Raw genomic sequence first — 17,752 nt, 5'->3', positions numbered from 1 at the left:
ACCGTCCAAACCCCTTGCAATCCTCGATACTCTGCCCACTCTCTAGGACATCGGGATCATCGGCCTCCTTGGCGCTGGGTAAAGACTTGGCCGAGCACCGGAAAAGATCCTGCAAGCACCAACACCAGTCACCATCTACACATGGATCCAGTTCCAGAGTGGCATCTGCGGCTGCCAAGCCGCCACCGAAACAGCACCGGCCATCAGAGGCCCCATCCTCCGGTGCTCCCAGTAGCCCCAGGTGTTCCCCACAATACCTGTGCAGGACACCTCGCCACCTCAGAGACCTGAGGAAGAGCCGGTGATGCCTCGTCCCCCTCCATCAGTCCTGGCCACTCTGGACTTTCAGGAGGAGTTGGACTGCAGGGTGCAGTCAGTGGTGCTCAAAGTGCTTCTAAGCGTTGAGCTTGCCAGTATCACCGGTCCCCATATCATGCCCGAGCCTCCGCCATCGATGCTAGCATCACTGCTGGAGTGTCTGGACGTCCTTCTAGGCAACCTTCCGACGCAGCCAGTGCCCGAGGGGCCCTTGATTCCTCATTGGCTACCGATTCCCTTCCCCAGAGAGATCCCGATTCTCGGGTCCTCTGAGGAGGAAGAAACGGTTGGTACCGCATTCCCTCAACCACGGTTCCCCAAGTCTTTGCCGGACCCTCGGGCCTACCGCTGCTTCTGGTGCCCTCCATGCCAGAGGATCCATCGATGCTGCTGGTCCCCTCGAGGCCTCCGAAGCCATGTAAGCCATGTAAAGCCATGTAAACCAATATGATGTTTTGACAAATACCGGTATAAAAAAACTTTAAATAAATAAATCGGAGCCCAGGGTTGATACCCCTCACAGACCTTGCCCACAGCATGCTGGTCCCAGTGAGGAGGAGGGGCCTTATGACCCCTGGGGTGATGACTCCTCAGCTCATCCTCAGAATACTCTGATGACCCGCTTTCAGAGCCCTATCCTCCGGAGAAGCAGTGCCGATTGCCATCTGAGGACTTTTCCTTCGCGAGGATTTTTAGGGCTATAGCGGAGGCCATTCCCTTTCAGCTGCTCACAGAGGAGGATGCATGTCATAAAATGCTGGAAGTGCTCCAGTACATCGACGCTCCGAAGGAAATCGTGGCAGTTCCTATCCACAATATCTTTAAGGAACTCCTCCTCTGCATGTGGGAGCACCCCATTTCTGTCTTCCCCGTTAACAGGAAGGCCGATGCCACCTACTTGGTGCAACAGGCCATGGGGTTTGACAGGAGGCAACTCCCCCACCAGTCGGTAGTTGTGAAATCCGCCTTAAAAAAGGCCCAGTGCTTCCGTACCCATGCCTCCCCTCCTCCGGGACATGAGCACAGGGAACTCGATGCTCTGGGTTGTAAAATCTTCCAAGGCGCCATGCTGGATGCCCGCATCACTGCCTATCAACTCTATATGATCCAGTATAACCGCAATCTCTGGAAGCGAATCCAGGATTTTGCAGAGGGCCTCCCCCAGCAACAGCAGGAAGCCCTTTCCGCCATTGCCCTGCTGGGTCTGGAGCCGGGAAAACACGAGGTGAGCTCCACCTACGATGTGTTTGAGATGGCAGCCCGCTTAAGTGCCGTGGGTATCGGCGCCAGACGAATGGCATGGCTCTGGGCCTCTGATTTCTGACCGGAAGTCCAGGACAGGTTAGCTGACCTCCCCTGCACAGGTGAAAACCTGTTTGGGGATAAGGTCCGTGATGCGGTGGCACAAATGAAGGACTATTATTATACCCTTCAGCAACTGTCCGCTAGCGCCTCGTAGGGCCCGTCCTCAGCCAGGAAATCCTTCAGGCAGGGTTCTCAGAAACCCTTCTATTGGCAGAGGAAATATTATCCTCCGACTGCTCGGACTCATGTTGTACGGTGGACCACTGACCGAGATGAGGTTGACACTACCCCAAGGGGAAGGCCCCTATGGACCTCGTCATCGGAAAGTGTCTGTGAAGAGCTGACCCAACAGGAGCTTCACCTTTACCAGCCCTCATTCCCCGCAGGTTGAGCCCTTGGAGGCCGGGGCCGGCAGGACTTAGGCACGGGTCACTTGGGCGTAGCCCTCCCTGAGGAGGGGTGAGGAGGTGGAGTTGGACATACCAGAGGTCAGGGTAGGCAGCAGTTGAGTGTCGGGAACAGGCAGATGGGTCGGGGCAGGTGGCAATCAGGAGACATCGGAGGCAGGTAGTTGGTCAAGGCAGGCAGCAGACAAGCAGAATCCGAGGGCCAAGCGAGGGTCAGAGCTAGGAGATCAGTCCGAGAGGGTGAGGAGGAAACAGAAGCCAGGAGCGGAGAAGGAAAGCAGGAACCAGGAGGGAGCAGGAACCAGGATACAGGAACACCGGAGCAGGACTCGGGAACGCAAGAATGGGCAACAAACTGACCAGAGGAGAGACCTGTTGCCGAGGCAAGGTCTCATGGGCTAGGCCGGGCTAAATAGGCCCCAAGCCCTGATGTCACGGATGATAGTAGGCATTTCCCGCTTCTGGCCCTATAAGAGGCAGGGCGTGTGCCTAGGAGGGCCAGAGGGACACCAGCGTCGGAGGAGGTACGTCGGCCTGGTCGAGCCGGAGGGCCGCGGAGAGAGCTTCGTGAGGGGCCAGCTCCCGGGCCCCAAAGGTAGGGCTGCCGGCCGCGAGTACGCCCAACAGTGCTCCCTCCTCTACGCCCCCTCCCAGGGGTCTGGTCTTCTTGGAGTGAGCCAGGTGAAATTGTTTGAGGAGACTTTTATCTAGAATATTAGAAGCTGGCTCCCAGGAGTTTTCCTCCGGGCCGAATCCCTCCCAGGAAAGTAGATATTCCCACTTCACCTTGCCCCGTTGGACATCCAGGACCTCTTTCACCTGATAGACTTGATCATCCTCGGAGGACAGGTTTTGCGGTTCCAGAGGTTTTCTGTGGGGCCATGACGACAGCAGCGGCTTCAACAGAGAAAAATGAAAAGCGTAATATATTCTTAGGGAAGATGGTAGTCGTAATCGGTACTGATTACGACTGGTCCATTTCTCTCAGAGATGGAGAAGGGCCCAATGTAGCAGGGGGCTAACCACATAGATGGCACCCGAAGTTTAATGTGCTGGGTGCTAAGCCAGACCTTGTCTCCGATGTTGAGCCGGGGTGCCGCTCGCCGATTCTTGTGGTCATGTTCTTAGCTCTAGTAGCCGCTCGTTGGATTATGTCTTGAGTCTTCTCCCAGAGTAATTTGTTGTGGGTCATCTGGGCAGCTGGGGAAGGCACCGTCAGGCGAATGGGAAGTGGCAGAGCAGGTTGTTTGCCATATACTATGAAAAATGGAGAAGAGCCCATAGCGGAGTTGACATGGGAATTGTGTGAAAACTCGGCCCAGGGAAGTAGACTAGCCCAGTCGTCCTGGCGTTCATTTACAAAAGAACAAAGGAAGGTTTTTATGGTCTGGTTCGTCCACTTGGCTTGACCATTCCCCTGGGGGTGATAGGCAGTGGTAAAGTCTAAGCGGACATTGAATTTGTGGCATAATGATTGCCAGAATTTGGCCGTGAATTGAACTCCACGGTCGGAAGCGATGTGGTGAGGGAGGCCGTGTAAGCGGAAGATATGAGAGGTAAATAGTTGGGCCAATTCAGGAGCTGAAGGAAGCCCTAGGAGGGCCGTAAAGTGAGCCATTTTAGAGAACCGATCTATAATGACCCAAATAACATGACAGCCACTAGAAAGGGGAAGGTCCATTATGAAGTCCGTGGGCACATGGGTCCAAGGTTCCTTGGGTGCCGGCAGCGGCTATAATAGCCCCCAAGGTCACCCTGCCAAGGGTTTTTGACGGGCACAGGTCAGGCAAGATTCGATGTACACCTTGGCGTCCTTTCTGACCTGCAGCCACCAATAGTATCGCTGTAGCAGCTCCAAGGTCCTCTTGATTCCGGGATGGTCAGCGATAGGTGAGTGTTGGGCCCATTCTAGGACCCTTTGACGGCGATGCGACCAGATTTGTACACAGTATTCAAGGTGCAGTCTCACCATGGAGTGATACAGAGGCATTATGACATTTTCCTCATTCCGAAGAGGAATTGCGGCTTGCGCCCCATTTTTTACCTCAGGGCGTTTAACAAGTTTCTCGTAAGAGAAAAGTTCCAGATGGTCTCTCTGAGCATGCTGATCCCACTCCTCAGAAGAGGAGACTGGCTTTGCTCCCTCAATCTCAAGGAGGCTTATGCACATATTGCAATTGTCTCCAACCACCAGAAGAATCTTCGCTTTGTGTGGGGAATGCACATTACCAGTACAGAGTCCTGCCCTTCGGGCTGGCATTGGCCCTCTGCGTCTTCACCAAATGCTTAACGGTGGTGGCCGCCTACTTTAGGCGTTGCTCGGTCCATGTGTTTCCATAGCTGGACGACTGGCTGGTCAGGAACGAATTTCACTCTGGAGCCTTGCAAGCTCTGGCCTTGATGGTTCAGACCCTGCAGATGAAGGGGTTTGTTATAAACATCCCCAAGTCACACCTCTGTCCATTCCCTCAGTTGGACTTCATAGGCGCCAGACTGGACACAGCACAAGCAAAAGCTTTTCTGCCCAGGGACCGGGCGATCGCCCTTGCCTTGCTGGCTACCCTTGTCCACAACAGTCGAAGGGACCCAGCTCACCTCCTGCTCCGTCTACTGAGCCACATGGTGGCCTCCGTCCAAGTGACTCCTTTGGCCTGCCTTTGCATGAGGAGGCCAATGGACTCTGTGATCCCAGTGACTGCAGGCATCTCAGGACCTCGAGGATCCGGTCACAATAACGGACCCACTAAGAACGTCTGTCCTGGTGGGAAGATCTTTCCAACCTGGAACAAGGACTTCCCTTCCAGCCCATTCCGCCCCAGGTGACCCTTACCACCAATGCTTCCCCCAGGGCTAGGGAGCCCACACGAATGGTCTCCATACACAGGGCCTCTGGACCACCACTGAAGCCCACTGTCAGATAAACTTTCTGGAGCTTCGGGCAATGCAGTACGCCTTGTGGGCATTCAGAGATCAGTTGTCATCCAAGGAAGTTTTGATTTGGATGGACAACCAGGTCTTGATGTGGTACTTCAACAAACAGGGTGGTACGGGCTCGTTCCTCCTCTGCCAAGAAGCGGTACAAGTATGGACCTGGGCCCTGTCTCAAGGGATGTCTCTGCAAGCGACCTACCTGCCAGATCACATCAATGTGCTGGCAGACCACCTAAACCGGTCCCAACCACACGAGTGGTCCCTCAACCCAGCGATAGCGGCCGAGCTGTTCCGCCGATGGGGTACACTGGATGTGGATCTGTTTGCTTCCCCTCACAACCACAGGGTGAGCAGGTTCTGTTCTCTGGTAGCAAGGATCGACCATCTGGCCTGCGATGCCTTCTCCCTTCACTGGGGGAAGGGCCTGCTGTATGCGTACCCCCCTCTACCGCTCTTCTCGAAGACTCTACTGAAGCTTCAGCAGGAAAAAAGGGACCTTGATACTCGTGGCGCCTTCTTGGCCTCGGCAGGTCTGTTTCCCGCTTCTGCAGGACCTGTCAGTGCGGGCGCCCGACCTTATCTCACAGAATCATGGCACCCTGCACCATCTGAACCTCTGGGCACTGGCATTCAGGGCTTGGATATTGAGCGCGTAGTCCTCCAGCCTTTGCAGCTCTCGGACTGTGTTTCCCGGGCCCTGGTGGAGTCCCAGAAACTTTCGACCAGGAAGTCCTACAGCTCAAAGTAGAATTGTTTTTCCATCTGGTGCGGGGGTCATGGTTTAGACCCTTTTTCATGCCCCCTGTCCCAGCTGCTGGACTACCTGTGGCACCTGTCTGAGTCTGGACTCCAGACCAGTTCTATCAGGGTGCACTTTAGCGCTGTCAGTGAGTACCATCAAGGTGTCGCTGGCACATCCGTCTTGGTCCAACCCTTAGTGGGTCATTTCATGCAGGGTCTCCTCCAGCTGAAGACCCCCTTTCAGCCTCCGGATGTATCCTGGGACCTCAACATTGTCCTGGCAAGACACATGCGGCCTCCTTTTAAGCCACTGCAGTCCTGCGACCTGAAGTTCCTCACCTGAGAAGTCATATTCCTGGTGGCAATCACTTCAGCTCGTAGGGTCAGTGAGCTTCAGGCCCTGGTCATGTATGCACCGTACACGAAGTTCTTCCACGATCGTGTGGTCTTGCTTACGCATCCCAAGTTTCTGCCCAAGGTCATGACTGACTTCTACCTCAATTAGTCCATTGTTCTGCTCACCTTTTTTCCGAGGCCTCATTCCCACCCAGGGGAACGGGCGCTTCACACCTTGGACTGTAAACTGGTTTTGGCGTTCTACCTGGATCGCATAGCGAGCCACAGGCAGTCCACCCAGCTTTTCATGACCTTTGACTCCAACAGGCTGGGAGTAGCGGTGGGTAAGCAGACCTTGACCAACTGGCTGGCAAATTGCAGGCAGGCCTTCAGCTGGCCAGCAGAGTTAAAAGCTCACTCTGTGTGGGCTATGGCGACATCGGTGGTTCAATTGCGTGCAGTCCCTGTCGTCGAAATTTGCCGAGCTGCAACCTGGAGTTCTCTTCACATGTTTACGGCCCATTACTGCCTTGACAGGGATGGCCATCAGGACTGTGCCTTTGGTCAGTCCGTCCTGCGTAATCTGTTCCAGTCCTGAACCCAACACTTCTTGCTTTGTGCTCTTGTGGGACCAAGACCTCCATGTTTACCTACAGCGCCGCAGTTGAGTTGGCACCTTGTTCAGTCGCTGTTGATCTCTCTAGTTGAGTGGGACAGTCTAGAGCTTTGTACTCACCCACAAGTGAGGACTACCATCCTGCTTGTCCTAGGAGAAAGTGCAGTTGCTTACCTGTAACAGATGTTCTCCTAAGACAGCAGGATGTTAGTCCTCAGGAATCCTGCTCGCCTCCCCATGATGTTGGGTTCACCTTCAGTTTGTTGTTTTATTTTTTGCTCGAATTTTGCTGTGTTACGAGACTGAAGGGGGACCTCGTGTGGACGCGTGGATAATAGCAGGCTGGGCATGCTCAGTCTGCTGGTCAAAGCTTCTAGAAACTTTGACAAAAGCTTTCCGTGTTGGTCTCCATCAAATGATTTCACCCACATGTAAGGACTAACATCCTGCTGTCCTAGGAGAGCACTGTTACAGGTAAGCAACTACACTTTTTTTTACAACCATCTCTTGTATCACGTCATGTGGTATAGCTAAGTGATGTTGTAAAGGGGATATAAACAATGCTGAAATGTTGCCTATATAACCTAAAGTAACCTGTTGCGCAGGAGGTAGACCCTTGGGCTGAGGTGGAGTTGACACTACCCATAGGGGAGGCCCTACGGGTCCCCACCATCAGCAGGTGGAGCTGGCTGACTGACGGAGGCTGGCTGGAGCTTCGCCAATACCAGCCCTCATTCCCCGCGGGTTGAGCCTTGGGTGCCAGGGCCAGCTGGAGTTAGATGGGCCTCCATCCAAGATCTTCGAGGAGATGATGAGGAGGTCAGCCAGGTGCTAGCGATAGCAGGTCTGGAGAGTCTGTACTGGACAAGGTAGAGTCCCGGAGACCCGGGCATCAATAGGAACAAAAGTCAGACAGGGGGCGCCTGAAAGCCTGAAGCCTGAAAGGCCAAGTCCAGGACTAAGACTGCAGAGGCGTCGTAGAACAGGCAGAAGTCAGGGCAGGCAGCAATCAAGGAGCAGTGGCACTGCAAGGCTGAGTTCCAAACTAGGAGATGATCAGGAACGTGGTCAGACGAAGCAGAGGTCTGGACTAGGAGATGATCTGGAACGTGGTCAGATGAAGCAGAGGTCTGGACTAGGAGAGAATCAATGGCGTAGTCGGGCAAAGCAGTGGTCAGGTCCAGGAGAAGATCAATGGCGCAGTCAGGCTAAGCAGTGGTCGGGTCTAGGGGAAGATCAGTCTGTAGGAATAGCTGAGTAACACGAAGCACAGGAACCAGGGGAAGAGGAAACCAGGAACAGGAACACTGAGGAAACAGGTACCAGGAACACGAGGGAATCACTGAGGAGGCAATGAAGTACACGTCCAGCATGGAGACCTGTTGCAAAGGCAACTAACAGGAGCTGAGCCTGGCCTTATATACCGGAGCTCAGTGACATCATCATCCGGGGCTGCGGATTGGATTCCCGCCGCAGCCCCTTTAAAAGGAACAGAGATGCAAGCGCGCCTAGGGAGGGGCACGGTGCGGGACAGCGGCATCTCTCTGCAGACCATGCGGAGAGGCCTGCCATGAAGCCAGGCGTCAGCTGTGGAGACAGGCGCGCCGGGGACGGCCCGTGGATGGAGACGATGGAGACGGCGGCGCACAGCCGCGAGGGAAGTGGAACCAGACGCTGGAGCAGGCAGAAGAGGGTAAGAGGGCCTGGCTGCGGGCCTGCCACGGCCGGCACAGGCAACAGAGCCAATTATGACCTTTCCCCAGTCTGCTTTCTACCATCAACCAAACAAGCTACACTTAAGCAGAACTTTGGGAGAGCAAGTGCTGTAGCTTTATTGCCAAAATGTAACTTTCTATATTAAAACTGGATATGGTAACAATTTTGAAAACATTTGCTTGGGATTACTGTTCTAACGGAGAGCTCTAACTTTAATGATAATGAGCAGTATGGGGGTGATGATGCTGGGCTCTGCGGCTGTGTGAGTTGTCAAATAGCCCAGGCACTGCTAAACTGCACTGAACCCATTCAGTCCAGCAGCATTTCTTCAACCCCTGTATAGGACATCTTTAATTGAGTAGATCTTGATGCCCTCTGCTGCAAAGGCTAAGGTCAACAAAAATCTTGTCTGCTTAATTATTGGAGCCCATTTTCTTCTACATGTTGGTGTGAAGGTACCCAGAACTGCTAACCATTGATCTCCAAAGCTGACTGTTCTCCAAGGACAAGCAGGGTGACATCATCAGATGGAGCCCTGATGTGGAAAACGTATGTCAGAGTTTCTAGAACTTTGACTAGGCACAATGAGCATGCCCAGCATGCCCTATACCATGCTTCCAAACAAGGGTCCCTCTTCAGTTTCTTCTTTTCCGTGGAGCTGTAAGCCTTGTGGTGTGATCTGATTGAGCTAATTTTAACTGTTTTTAGCCTTGTGGAAATCTTTTTTGCTCTTCGCATTTTTGTGGTTTTTTCCTTTGATTCCATTGCCGGGTCCCTCTCGGTGATGTCCCATAGTGTCTCTAAGTCACAATTTTCTGCATTTTGGGTAAGTTTCCTTACGCGGTTAATTTCTCTCATGATGGCGGTGCCTCAGTGCCCGCCGGCCATCCGCCACCATCGCTTTTGACTTGCGGCCTTTTTGTTTCACCCTGTCATGGCCACCAAGGCCTGTAGCCCCCCTGTCCAGTTCTACCTGTGCCTGCACCTCTGGACAGAGGCCCAGCACCTAGGACCCCATCCCCTGTAGCATATAGGGAGGATGAGGGACTTAGATCATTCCCTTCACAATGCCTCCCATTAACAAGAAGGTGGTCAAGGTCTACCTTGTCCAGAAGGCTGCCGGATTTAATAAGCGTCAGCTGCCTCACCACTCAGTGGTGTTTGAATCTGCTCTCAAGGGGGCTAAGCACTCTTGAACCCATTCCTCGGTGCCCCCGGGGAAGAACCACAGAGCAATGGATACTCTTGGAAGGAAGGTGTTCAAAGGTGCCATGCTTATTGCTCGCATCGCTGCCTACCAGCTCTACTTGAACCATACTTGTGGGACATCTGAAAGCAGATGCAGGAGGTGGCTGAGCAGCTGCCTCAACGTCAGCAAGACACCCTCGTTTCACTGGTGCACATGGGTTTGGAGTGCGTAAAACATGAGGTCTGTGTGATCTGCGATGTTTTCGAAATGGCATTGAGAATCTCTGCAGTGGGAATCAGTGCCTACAGAACGGCATGACTGTGGGCCTTGGATCTCTGACCAGAGGTACAGGAACAACTCGCTGATGGGCCATGTACTTGAGAGAATCTCTAAGGAGATAGGATGAGTGAAGCTATGGCCCAACTTCGGGATTACCATGAGACCCTCCAACAACTCTCTGCCAGTACTCCGGACCCTTCCTCCTTATCCAGAAGGCCATCAAGACCAGGGCCAAGGAAGTCTTTCTTTCACCAGAAGAAATACTGTCCTTCACCTTCTCGCTCTCGTCAACACCATGAGGGCTTCCGCAGTCGTCCCAGGCAGCAGAGAGCCCCCAAACCACAGCCAGCTCCTCAGTCAACACCAGGGATGGGGTTTTGACTGAGCCATAGGGAGCATAAGCCAGTTGCCTGTACCTGGGTCAACGGATCCTCTGGTTGGGAGCAGGCTGCAGTTCTTTGCAAACCAGTGGCCCAGTGTAACTTTGGACCAGTGGGTTCAGTCCATCATCCATGAATCTATTGGGTGTCCTGCCAAATTGCCCTCCATGCCCATATTGGGGGCTGTAGTGCATCAGGAGGTACTACAGGCGGAGCTTTCCTCCCTCTTAACGGCCAGAGCGGTCGAGCTCATGCCACCAGGGCAAAGAGGGCGGGGATTCTACTCCAGGTATTTCCTGATTCCAAAGAAAACAGGAGGACTCTGTCCCATCCTAGACCTAAGGGCCTTGAATAAATTTCTAAAAAGAGAAAAGTTCAAGATGGTTTCTCTGGGCATCTTGATCCCCCTTTTGCAACCTAAAGGACACATGCACTCATATAGAGCTCTTCCCAGGTCACAGGAAGTATCTCTGATTTTTGGTGAGAACACAGCACTTCCAGTACTGAGTGTTGCTGTTCGGGCTCACATCCGCCCCACATGTCTTCAAAAAATGTCTGACTGTGGTGGCGGTGCATCTCCACAGTCTGGGAGTGCATGTCTTCCTGTACCTGGATGATTGGCTGGTCAAGAGCACATCTCAGGCAGGGGCCGTCAGGTTCACGCGCTTGACCATATGGGTGTTGGAGTCACTAGGGTTGTTCTCACCTACACAAAGTCTCATCTCAGCCCGTCACCTCAATTGGACTTCATAGGAGCCCTGCTAGACACAGCTCAGGCCAAGGCCTTTCTGCCCCGCTAGAGGGCCGTCACTATGCCAACCATTGCAGCAGAGATTCAACAGAGCCAACAGGAGTCGGCCTAGCACATGTTGTTGTGGTTGGGCCATATGGCTGCAGCCGTCCATGTTACTCCCTTAACACGTTTATACATGCACAGATCCCAAAAGATCCTGAAGTCACAGTGGTGCCAGGCCTCTCAGACAGAGCCTCCAGAATTACATCCGATTTACCCCGTCTTGTTGGGACTCATTGACCTGGTGGCGGGTACTTTCCAGTCTGGAACAGAGGATCTCATTTCAGAAGCTTTCCACTCAAATTGTCCTATCCATGGATACATCTACTCTGGGGTGGGGAGCTCACGTAGATGGGCTCAGTACCCAGGGTCTTTGGTCCGCTCAGGAACATTATTGTCAAATCAACTTCCTGGAGCTTTGGGTGATCAGATGTGCGCTATGGGCTTCCAGAGATCGGCTGTCCAACAAAGTTGTCCCGATCCAGACCGACAACCAGGTAGCCATGTGGTGCAGGGAGGCACGGGATCATATCCCCTGTGTCAGAAAGCAGTCCAGATCTGGTCATGGGCCCTCTCTCATGGGATGTTGCTCAGGGCCACGACCTGGCCAGGTGGAGAACTTGGTAGAGGACAGGCTAAGTCGAGCCTTCAGACCCCATGAATGGTCCCTGGACCGGGGAATAGTGAATCAGATATTCCGCCTCTGGGGGATCCCCTGCAACAGGAATATGCCTCGGTTCTGCTCCCTGTACAAATCAGATGGCAAACCAGCCTCAGACGTCCTTGCCCAACATTGGGGCAAGGGTCATTTGTATGCATATTCTCCGATTCCCTTAGTGGCGAAGACTCTCTTGAAGTTTCACTAGGACAGAGGGACTATGATCCTCAAAGCCCTTCATTGGCCGAGACTTTGGGTCTAGTTTCCACTCTTGCGGGAGTTATCCATCCAGAAACCAATCAGTCTGGAGACTTTCCCAGATCTGATCATGCATGATTAGTGCAAGTTACTGCATCCCAACCTCCAGGCCCTGTTGCTCATAGCCTAGATGTTGAGAGGTTAATTCTGCAGCCACTTGATCTTTCAGAAGATGTGTCTTGGATCTTGGTGGCTTCTAGAAAGCCTTCCACTAGAAAGTCCTACAGACTGAAGAGGAGGTTTTCTGTGTGGTGTGAGCAAAAGGCCCTAGATCCGTTCTGCCCCACACAAAAACTGCTTGATTACCTTCTACACCTATTGGAGTTTGGCTTGAAAAACAACGCCGTTAGAGTTCATCTGAGTTCAATTGGTGCATACACCATGGTATAGATGGTAAGCTCATCTCTGTACAGCCTATAGTTGTACATTTCATTCAGGGCCTGCTTTAGTTGAAACCTTCCCTAAGGCCTCCCACTATGTCTTGGGACCCCAACGTGGTGTTAGCTCAGCTGATGAAAGCTCCTGTTGAATCACTGCACTCCTGTGACCTGAAGTACCTGACCTGGAAGGTCATATATTTGGTGGTGGTCACTTCAGCCCGCAGGGTCAGCAAGCTCCAGGTCTTAGTGACTTATCCACTTTATAGTAAATTTTTTAATAACAGGGTGGTCTTGCATATGCACTCTAAGTTCCTACCTAAGGTGATGACAGATTTCCATCTTAACCAGTCAGTTGTCCTGCCAATATTCTTTCCCAGGCCCCTTTCGCACCAAAGCGAATGAGCACTGCACAGTTTGGACTGCAAGCAGGCCCTAGCCTTCTGTCTGGAGCATACAGAAACCCATAGACAGTCTACCCAACTTTCTGTTTCTTTTTATAAGAATAGGTTGGGTGTTGCCATTGCAAAATGAACAATATTCAATTGGCTAGCAGATTGCATCTTCTTCTGTTATGCCCAGACGGAACTGCATCTTGGGAGTCATGTCAAGGCTTATTCTATCAGAGCCATGGCAGCGCTGGTAGTCCACTTGAGAGCAATTCCTGTGAAGAGGATCTGCAAGGCTGCAACATCTCATTACTGTCTGGATAGAGATGGCCGACGCATCAGTAGGTTCGGCCAGTCTGTCCTTCGGAACTTGTTTGAGGTGTAGAACCCAACTCTCCCAACCTAGGGCCCCTTGTTTGAGTTCAGGCTGTCTCTCCCTCTGTTTCAAACAGCACCAGTGTTGTTGTGCTCGTTGGCACCTGGTTAGGTGTCTTTTGGTCCCCTTTTGTGTTGGGGAGCAGCCTGTAGCTAGGTATTCACTCATGTGTGAGAACTACCATTCTGCTTGTCTTCAAAGAAAGCAGAGTTGCTTGCCTGTAACAGGTGTTCTCTGAGGACAGCAGGATGTTAGTCCTCATGAAGCCCACCCGCTACCCCGCAGAGATGGGTTTCTCCTATTTTTTATTCTTAATCGTAATTCTATGTTACGAGACTGAAGAGGGACCCCACGTGGATGCATGGTATAGGGCATGCTCAGTGTGCCTAGTTAAAGTTCTTGAAAGTTTTCTGCATCAGGGCTCCATCTGATGATGACACACATTTGTGAAGACTTAACATCCTGCTGTCCTCAGAGAACATCTGTTACAGATAAGCAACTCTACACTCCATAGTTCTCTGTTTGTGTCCCTTTTGTCCCAGATCTTCAGGCCTTATGCCTTTCCCTATCCATTGCACACCTAATTTCATGAAAACTAGGATTTACTGAAAGACACACAAAAAATATTATTTGTTTTTTAACCACACAGTTACCAGGGTTATCTAGAATTTTGCAGAAGTGACTGGCTGTGGGCTTTCATATTACTGATTTACACTGGTTAAAAGTTAGAACAACATTTCTAATCTAAATAGTTTGATTCTTTAGGGATGCATCATGGGAACTTGAGGAAAATGCCTTTAGTGAGCTGCTTCAGAGGCATCAGCAGTGTGATGTGGAAGAATGCCTCTGCAACAAGGGAAGAAAATACTTTGAGTCCAGAAGGTTGGTGGTTACTGTTCACTTATTCTTTTTGCCTGTATGCGTCAATTAGATGTTTTCTTGTCACCTGGTTTCTCCTCTCATCACTGTCAAACATAACTGGATATGTGGCACTTTGGTCTGATGCACGCTTAGAACTTCACATTTCCTATTGTCTTCTCTTGCAAGGCCTCCCCATCTGATTTTCCTCAGGGTGGCATGAACACAGCATTACGGGTACACACTCCACACAGGAACCTCCGCTCAGCAAATAAAGCACTCCTAACCATTCCATCAGTTAAAACAGCAAGACTGACACAAGTGAGAGAAAGAGCCCTATCACTAGCAGGACCCATAATCTGGAACACAATGCCTCCAGAGATCAGGCTACAAAGTGATCTCAAGACATTCAAGAAAAACCTAAAAACATGGCTTTTTAAACAAGCATTTTACAAAGAGACAGGAGAATAGAGAGAAATATTTCAGGAAAGACAGAAAGGCACCGACATACAGTCCTTAGGACTATACAGTAGATTAGTCTATGAACTCCACACCACAATAAACCATAACTATAATACTATGTGTAATAAAACTACCGGTGTAAGTACCTTGGTACAATTGGTCATGAACTACTTCGCTAAATGACTATGTCTAATGATATATTGTAACCGAACCTTTGACGGCACCTGTTAGAATGTACTATTGTACACTTTTACCTACATTAAATATGTGCCTACAAAAGAACATAAGAAAATGCCATACTGGGTCAGACCAAGGGTCCATCAAGCCCAGCATCCTGCTTCCAACAGTGGCCAATCCAGGCCACAAGAACCTGGCAAGTACCCAAAAACTAAATCTATTCCATGTTACCATTGCTAATGGCAGTGGCTATTCTCTAGGTGAACTTAATAGCAGGTAATGAACTTCTCCTCCAAGAACTTATCCAATCCTTTTTTAAACACAGCTATACTAACTGCACTAACCACATCCTCTGGCAACAAATTCCAGAGTTTAATTGTGCGTTGAGTAAAAAAGAACTTTCTCCAATTAGTTTTAAATGTGCCCCATGCTAACTTCATGGAGTGCCCCCTAGTCTTTCTACTATCCGAAAGAGTAAATAACCGATTTACATCTACCCGTTCTAGACCTACATAAGAACATAAGAAAATGCCATACTGGGTCAGACCAAGGGTCCATCAAGCCCAGCATCCTGTTTCCAACAGTGGCCAATCCAGGCCATAAGGACCTGGCAAGTACCCAAAAACTAAGTCTATTCCATGTAACCATTGCTAATGGCAGTGGCTATTCTCTAAGTGAACTTAATAGCAGGTAATGGACTTTCCCTCCAAGAACATATCCAATCCTTTTTTAAACACAGCTATATTAACTGCACTAACCACATCCTCTGGCAACAAATTCCAGAGTTTAATTGTGCGTTGAGTAAAAAAGAACTTTCTCCGATTAGTTTTAAATGTGCCCCATGCTAACTTCATGGAGTGCCCCCTAGTCTTTCTACTATCCGAAAGAGTAAATAACCGATTCACATCTACCCGTTCTAGACCTCTCATGATTTTAAACACCTCTATCATATCCCCCCTCAGTCGTCCTAACCTCTTTAGTCTTTCCTCATAGGGGAGTTGTTCCATTCCCCTTATCATTTTGGTAGCCCTTCTCTGTACCTTCTCCATCGCAATTATATCTTTTTTGAGATGCGGCGACCAGAATTGTACACAGTATTCAAGGTGCGGTCTCGCCATGGAGTGATACAGAGGCATTATGACATTTTCTGTTTTATTCACCATTCCCTTTCTAATAATTCCCAACATTCTGTTTGCTTTTTTGACTGCCGCAGCACACTGAACCGACGATTTCAATGTGTTATCCACTATGACACCTAGATCTCTTTCTTGGGATGTAGCACCTAATATGGAACCCAACATTGTGTAATTATAGCATGGGTTATTTTTCCCTATATGCATCACCTTGCACTTATCCACATTAAATTTCATCTGCCATTTGGATGCCCAATTTTCCAGTCTCACAAAGTCTTCCTGCAATTTATCACAATCTACTTGTGATTTAACTACTCTGAACAATTTTGTGTCATCTGCAAATTTGATTATCTCACTTGTCGTATTTCTTTCCAGATCATTTATAAATATATTGAAAAGTAAGGGTCCCAATACAGATCCCTGAGGCACTCCACTGTCCACTCCCTTCCGCTGAGAAAATTGTCCATTTAATCCTACTCTCTGTTTCCTGTCTTTTAGCCAGTTTGCAATCCACGAAAGGACATCGCCACCTATCCCATGACTTTTTACTTTTCCTAGAAGCCTCTCATGAGGAACTTTGTCAAACGCCTTCTGAAAATCCAAGTATACTATATCTACCGGTTCACCTTTATCCACATGTTTATTAACTCCTTCAAAAAAATGAAGCAGATTTGTGAGGCAAGACTTGCCCTGGGTAAAGCCATGCTGACTTTGTTCCATTAAACCATGTCTTTCTATATGTTCTGTGATTTTGATGTTTAGAACACTTTCCACTATTTTTCCTGGCACTGAGGTCAGGCTAACCAGTCTGTAGTTTCCCGGATCGCCCCTGGAGCCCTTTTTAAATATTGGGGTTACATTTGCTATCCTCCAGTCTTCAGGTACAATGGATGATTTTAATGATAAGTTACAAATTTTTACTAATAGGTCTGAAATTTCATTTTTTAGTTCCTTCAGAACTCTGGGGTGTATACCATCCGTTCCGGGTGATTTACTACTCTTCAGTTTGTCAATCAGGCCTACCACATCTTCTAGGTTCACCGTGATTTGATTCAGTCCATCTGAATCATTACCCATGAAAACCTTCTCCATTACGGGTACCTCCCCAACATCCTCTTCAGTAAACACCGAAGCAAAGAAATCATTTAATCTTTCCGCGATGGCCTTATCTTCTCTAAGTGCCCCTTTAACCCCTCGATCATCTAACGGTCCAACTGACTCCCTCACAGGCTTTCTGCTTCGGATATATTTAAAAAAGTTTTTACTGTGAGTTTTTGCCTCTACAGCCAATTTCTTTTCAAATTCTCTCTTAGCCTGTCTTATCAATGTCTTACATTTAACTTGCCAATGTTTATGCTTTATCCTATTTTCTTCTGTTGGATCCTTCTTCCAATTTTTGAATGAAGATCTTTTGGCTAAAATAGCTTCTTTCACCTCCCCTTTTAACCATGCCGGTAATCGTTTTGCCTTCTTTCCACCGTTGCGACAGTATTTAACTTAGCAACGGTATAGAAAAGTTTTTAAATAAAAATAAATAAAATACAGTCATTTTCTTCGCATACCCTCCCATGTATAGCATTAAATGTCTGTGGCTTGGCAGTACCTGAATGTAATCCACTTTGAAGTGTTGAAAAGTGGAATATACGTTTATTTATTTATTTAAAACTTTTCTATACCGACATTCATAGGAATATCACATCGGTTTACATTGAACAGTGGAAACAGTTAACTTTTGAAGAATGAATTAGAAAGTTACATGGAACAAGGGAGAACTGGAACTTGGGTGTAAGAGGGATAAAAAAGAAGAGAAGAGTAACAGAAACGGGGATTTACAATTAGAGGTATATAATTAGGGATTTAAGAATCTTGAATTTACAATTAGAGGTATATATTTAAGGAAATCGAGGATTTACAATTAGAGGCATATACTTAAGGAAAAATTGGAAAGGGATTAAGAGGAGGGGGGAATAGGGGGAAATTAAGCGAGAGGAGGCGTTGTGGCGGGGGGGTGTGTGAAATGAAAATGGAGTGGAGGAATAACCTAGTGGTTAGA

At 49.5% G+C, this 17,752-nt stretch overlaps 1 protein-coding gene across 1 annotated transcript in view; it reads left to right on the top strand.

The window, feature by feature from the left end:
* LOC115087143 (G2/M phase-specific E3 ubiquitin-protein ligase-like) overlaps positions 1 to 17,752 on the top strand; it is a 158,256-nt gene that overhangs the window by 100,599 nt on the left and 39,905 nt on the right. Inside the window, exon 8 of the mRNA XM_029593936.1 lies at positions 13,835 to 13,951. Within this exon, the coding sequence (XP_029449796.1) occupies positions 13,835 to 13,951 (117 nt within the window). The remainder of the gene's footprint in view (positions 1 to 13,834; positions 13,952 to 17,752) is intronic.

Source organism: Rhinatrema bivittatum, chromosome 3 (genome assembly GCF_901001135.1).
Source record: "Rhinatrema bivittatum chromosome 3, aRhiBiv1.1, whole genome shotgun sequence".
Classification (NCBI taxonomy): Eukaryota; Metazoa; Chordata; class Amphibia; order Gymnophiona; family Rhinatrematidae; genus Rhinatrema; species Rhinatrema bivittatum.
Note: the sequence above shows the minus strand (reverse complement) of the source record. Positions and strands in the feature narration are given on the sequence as shown.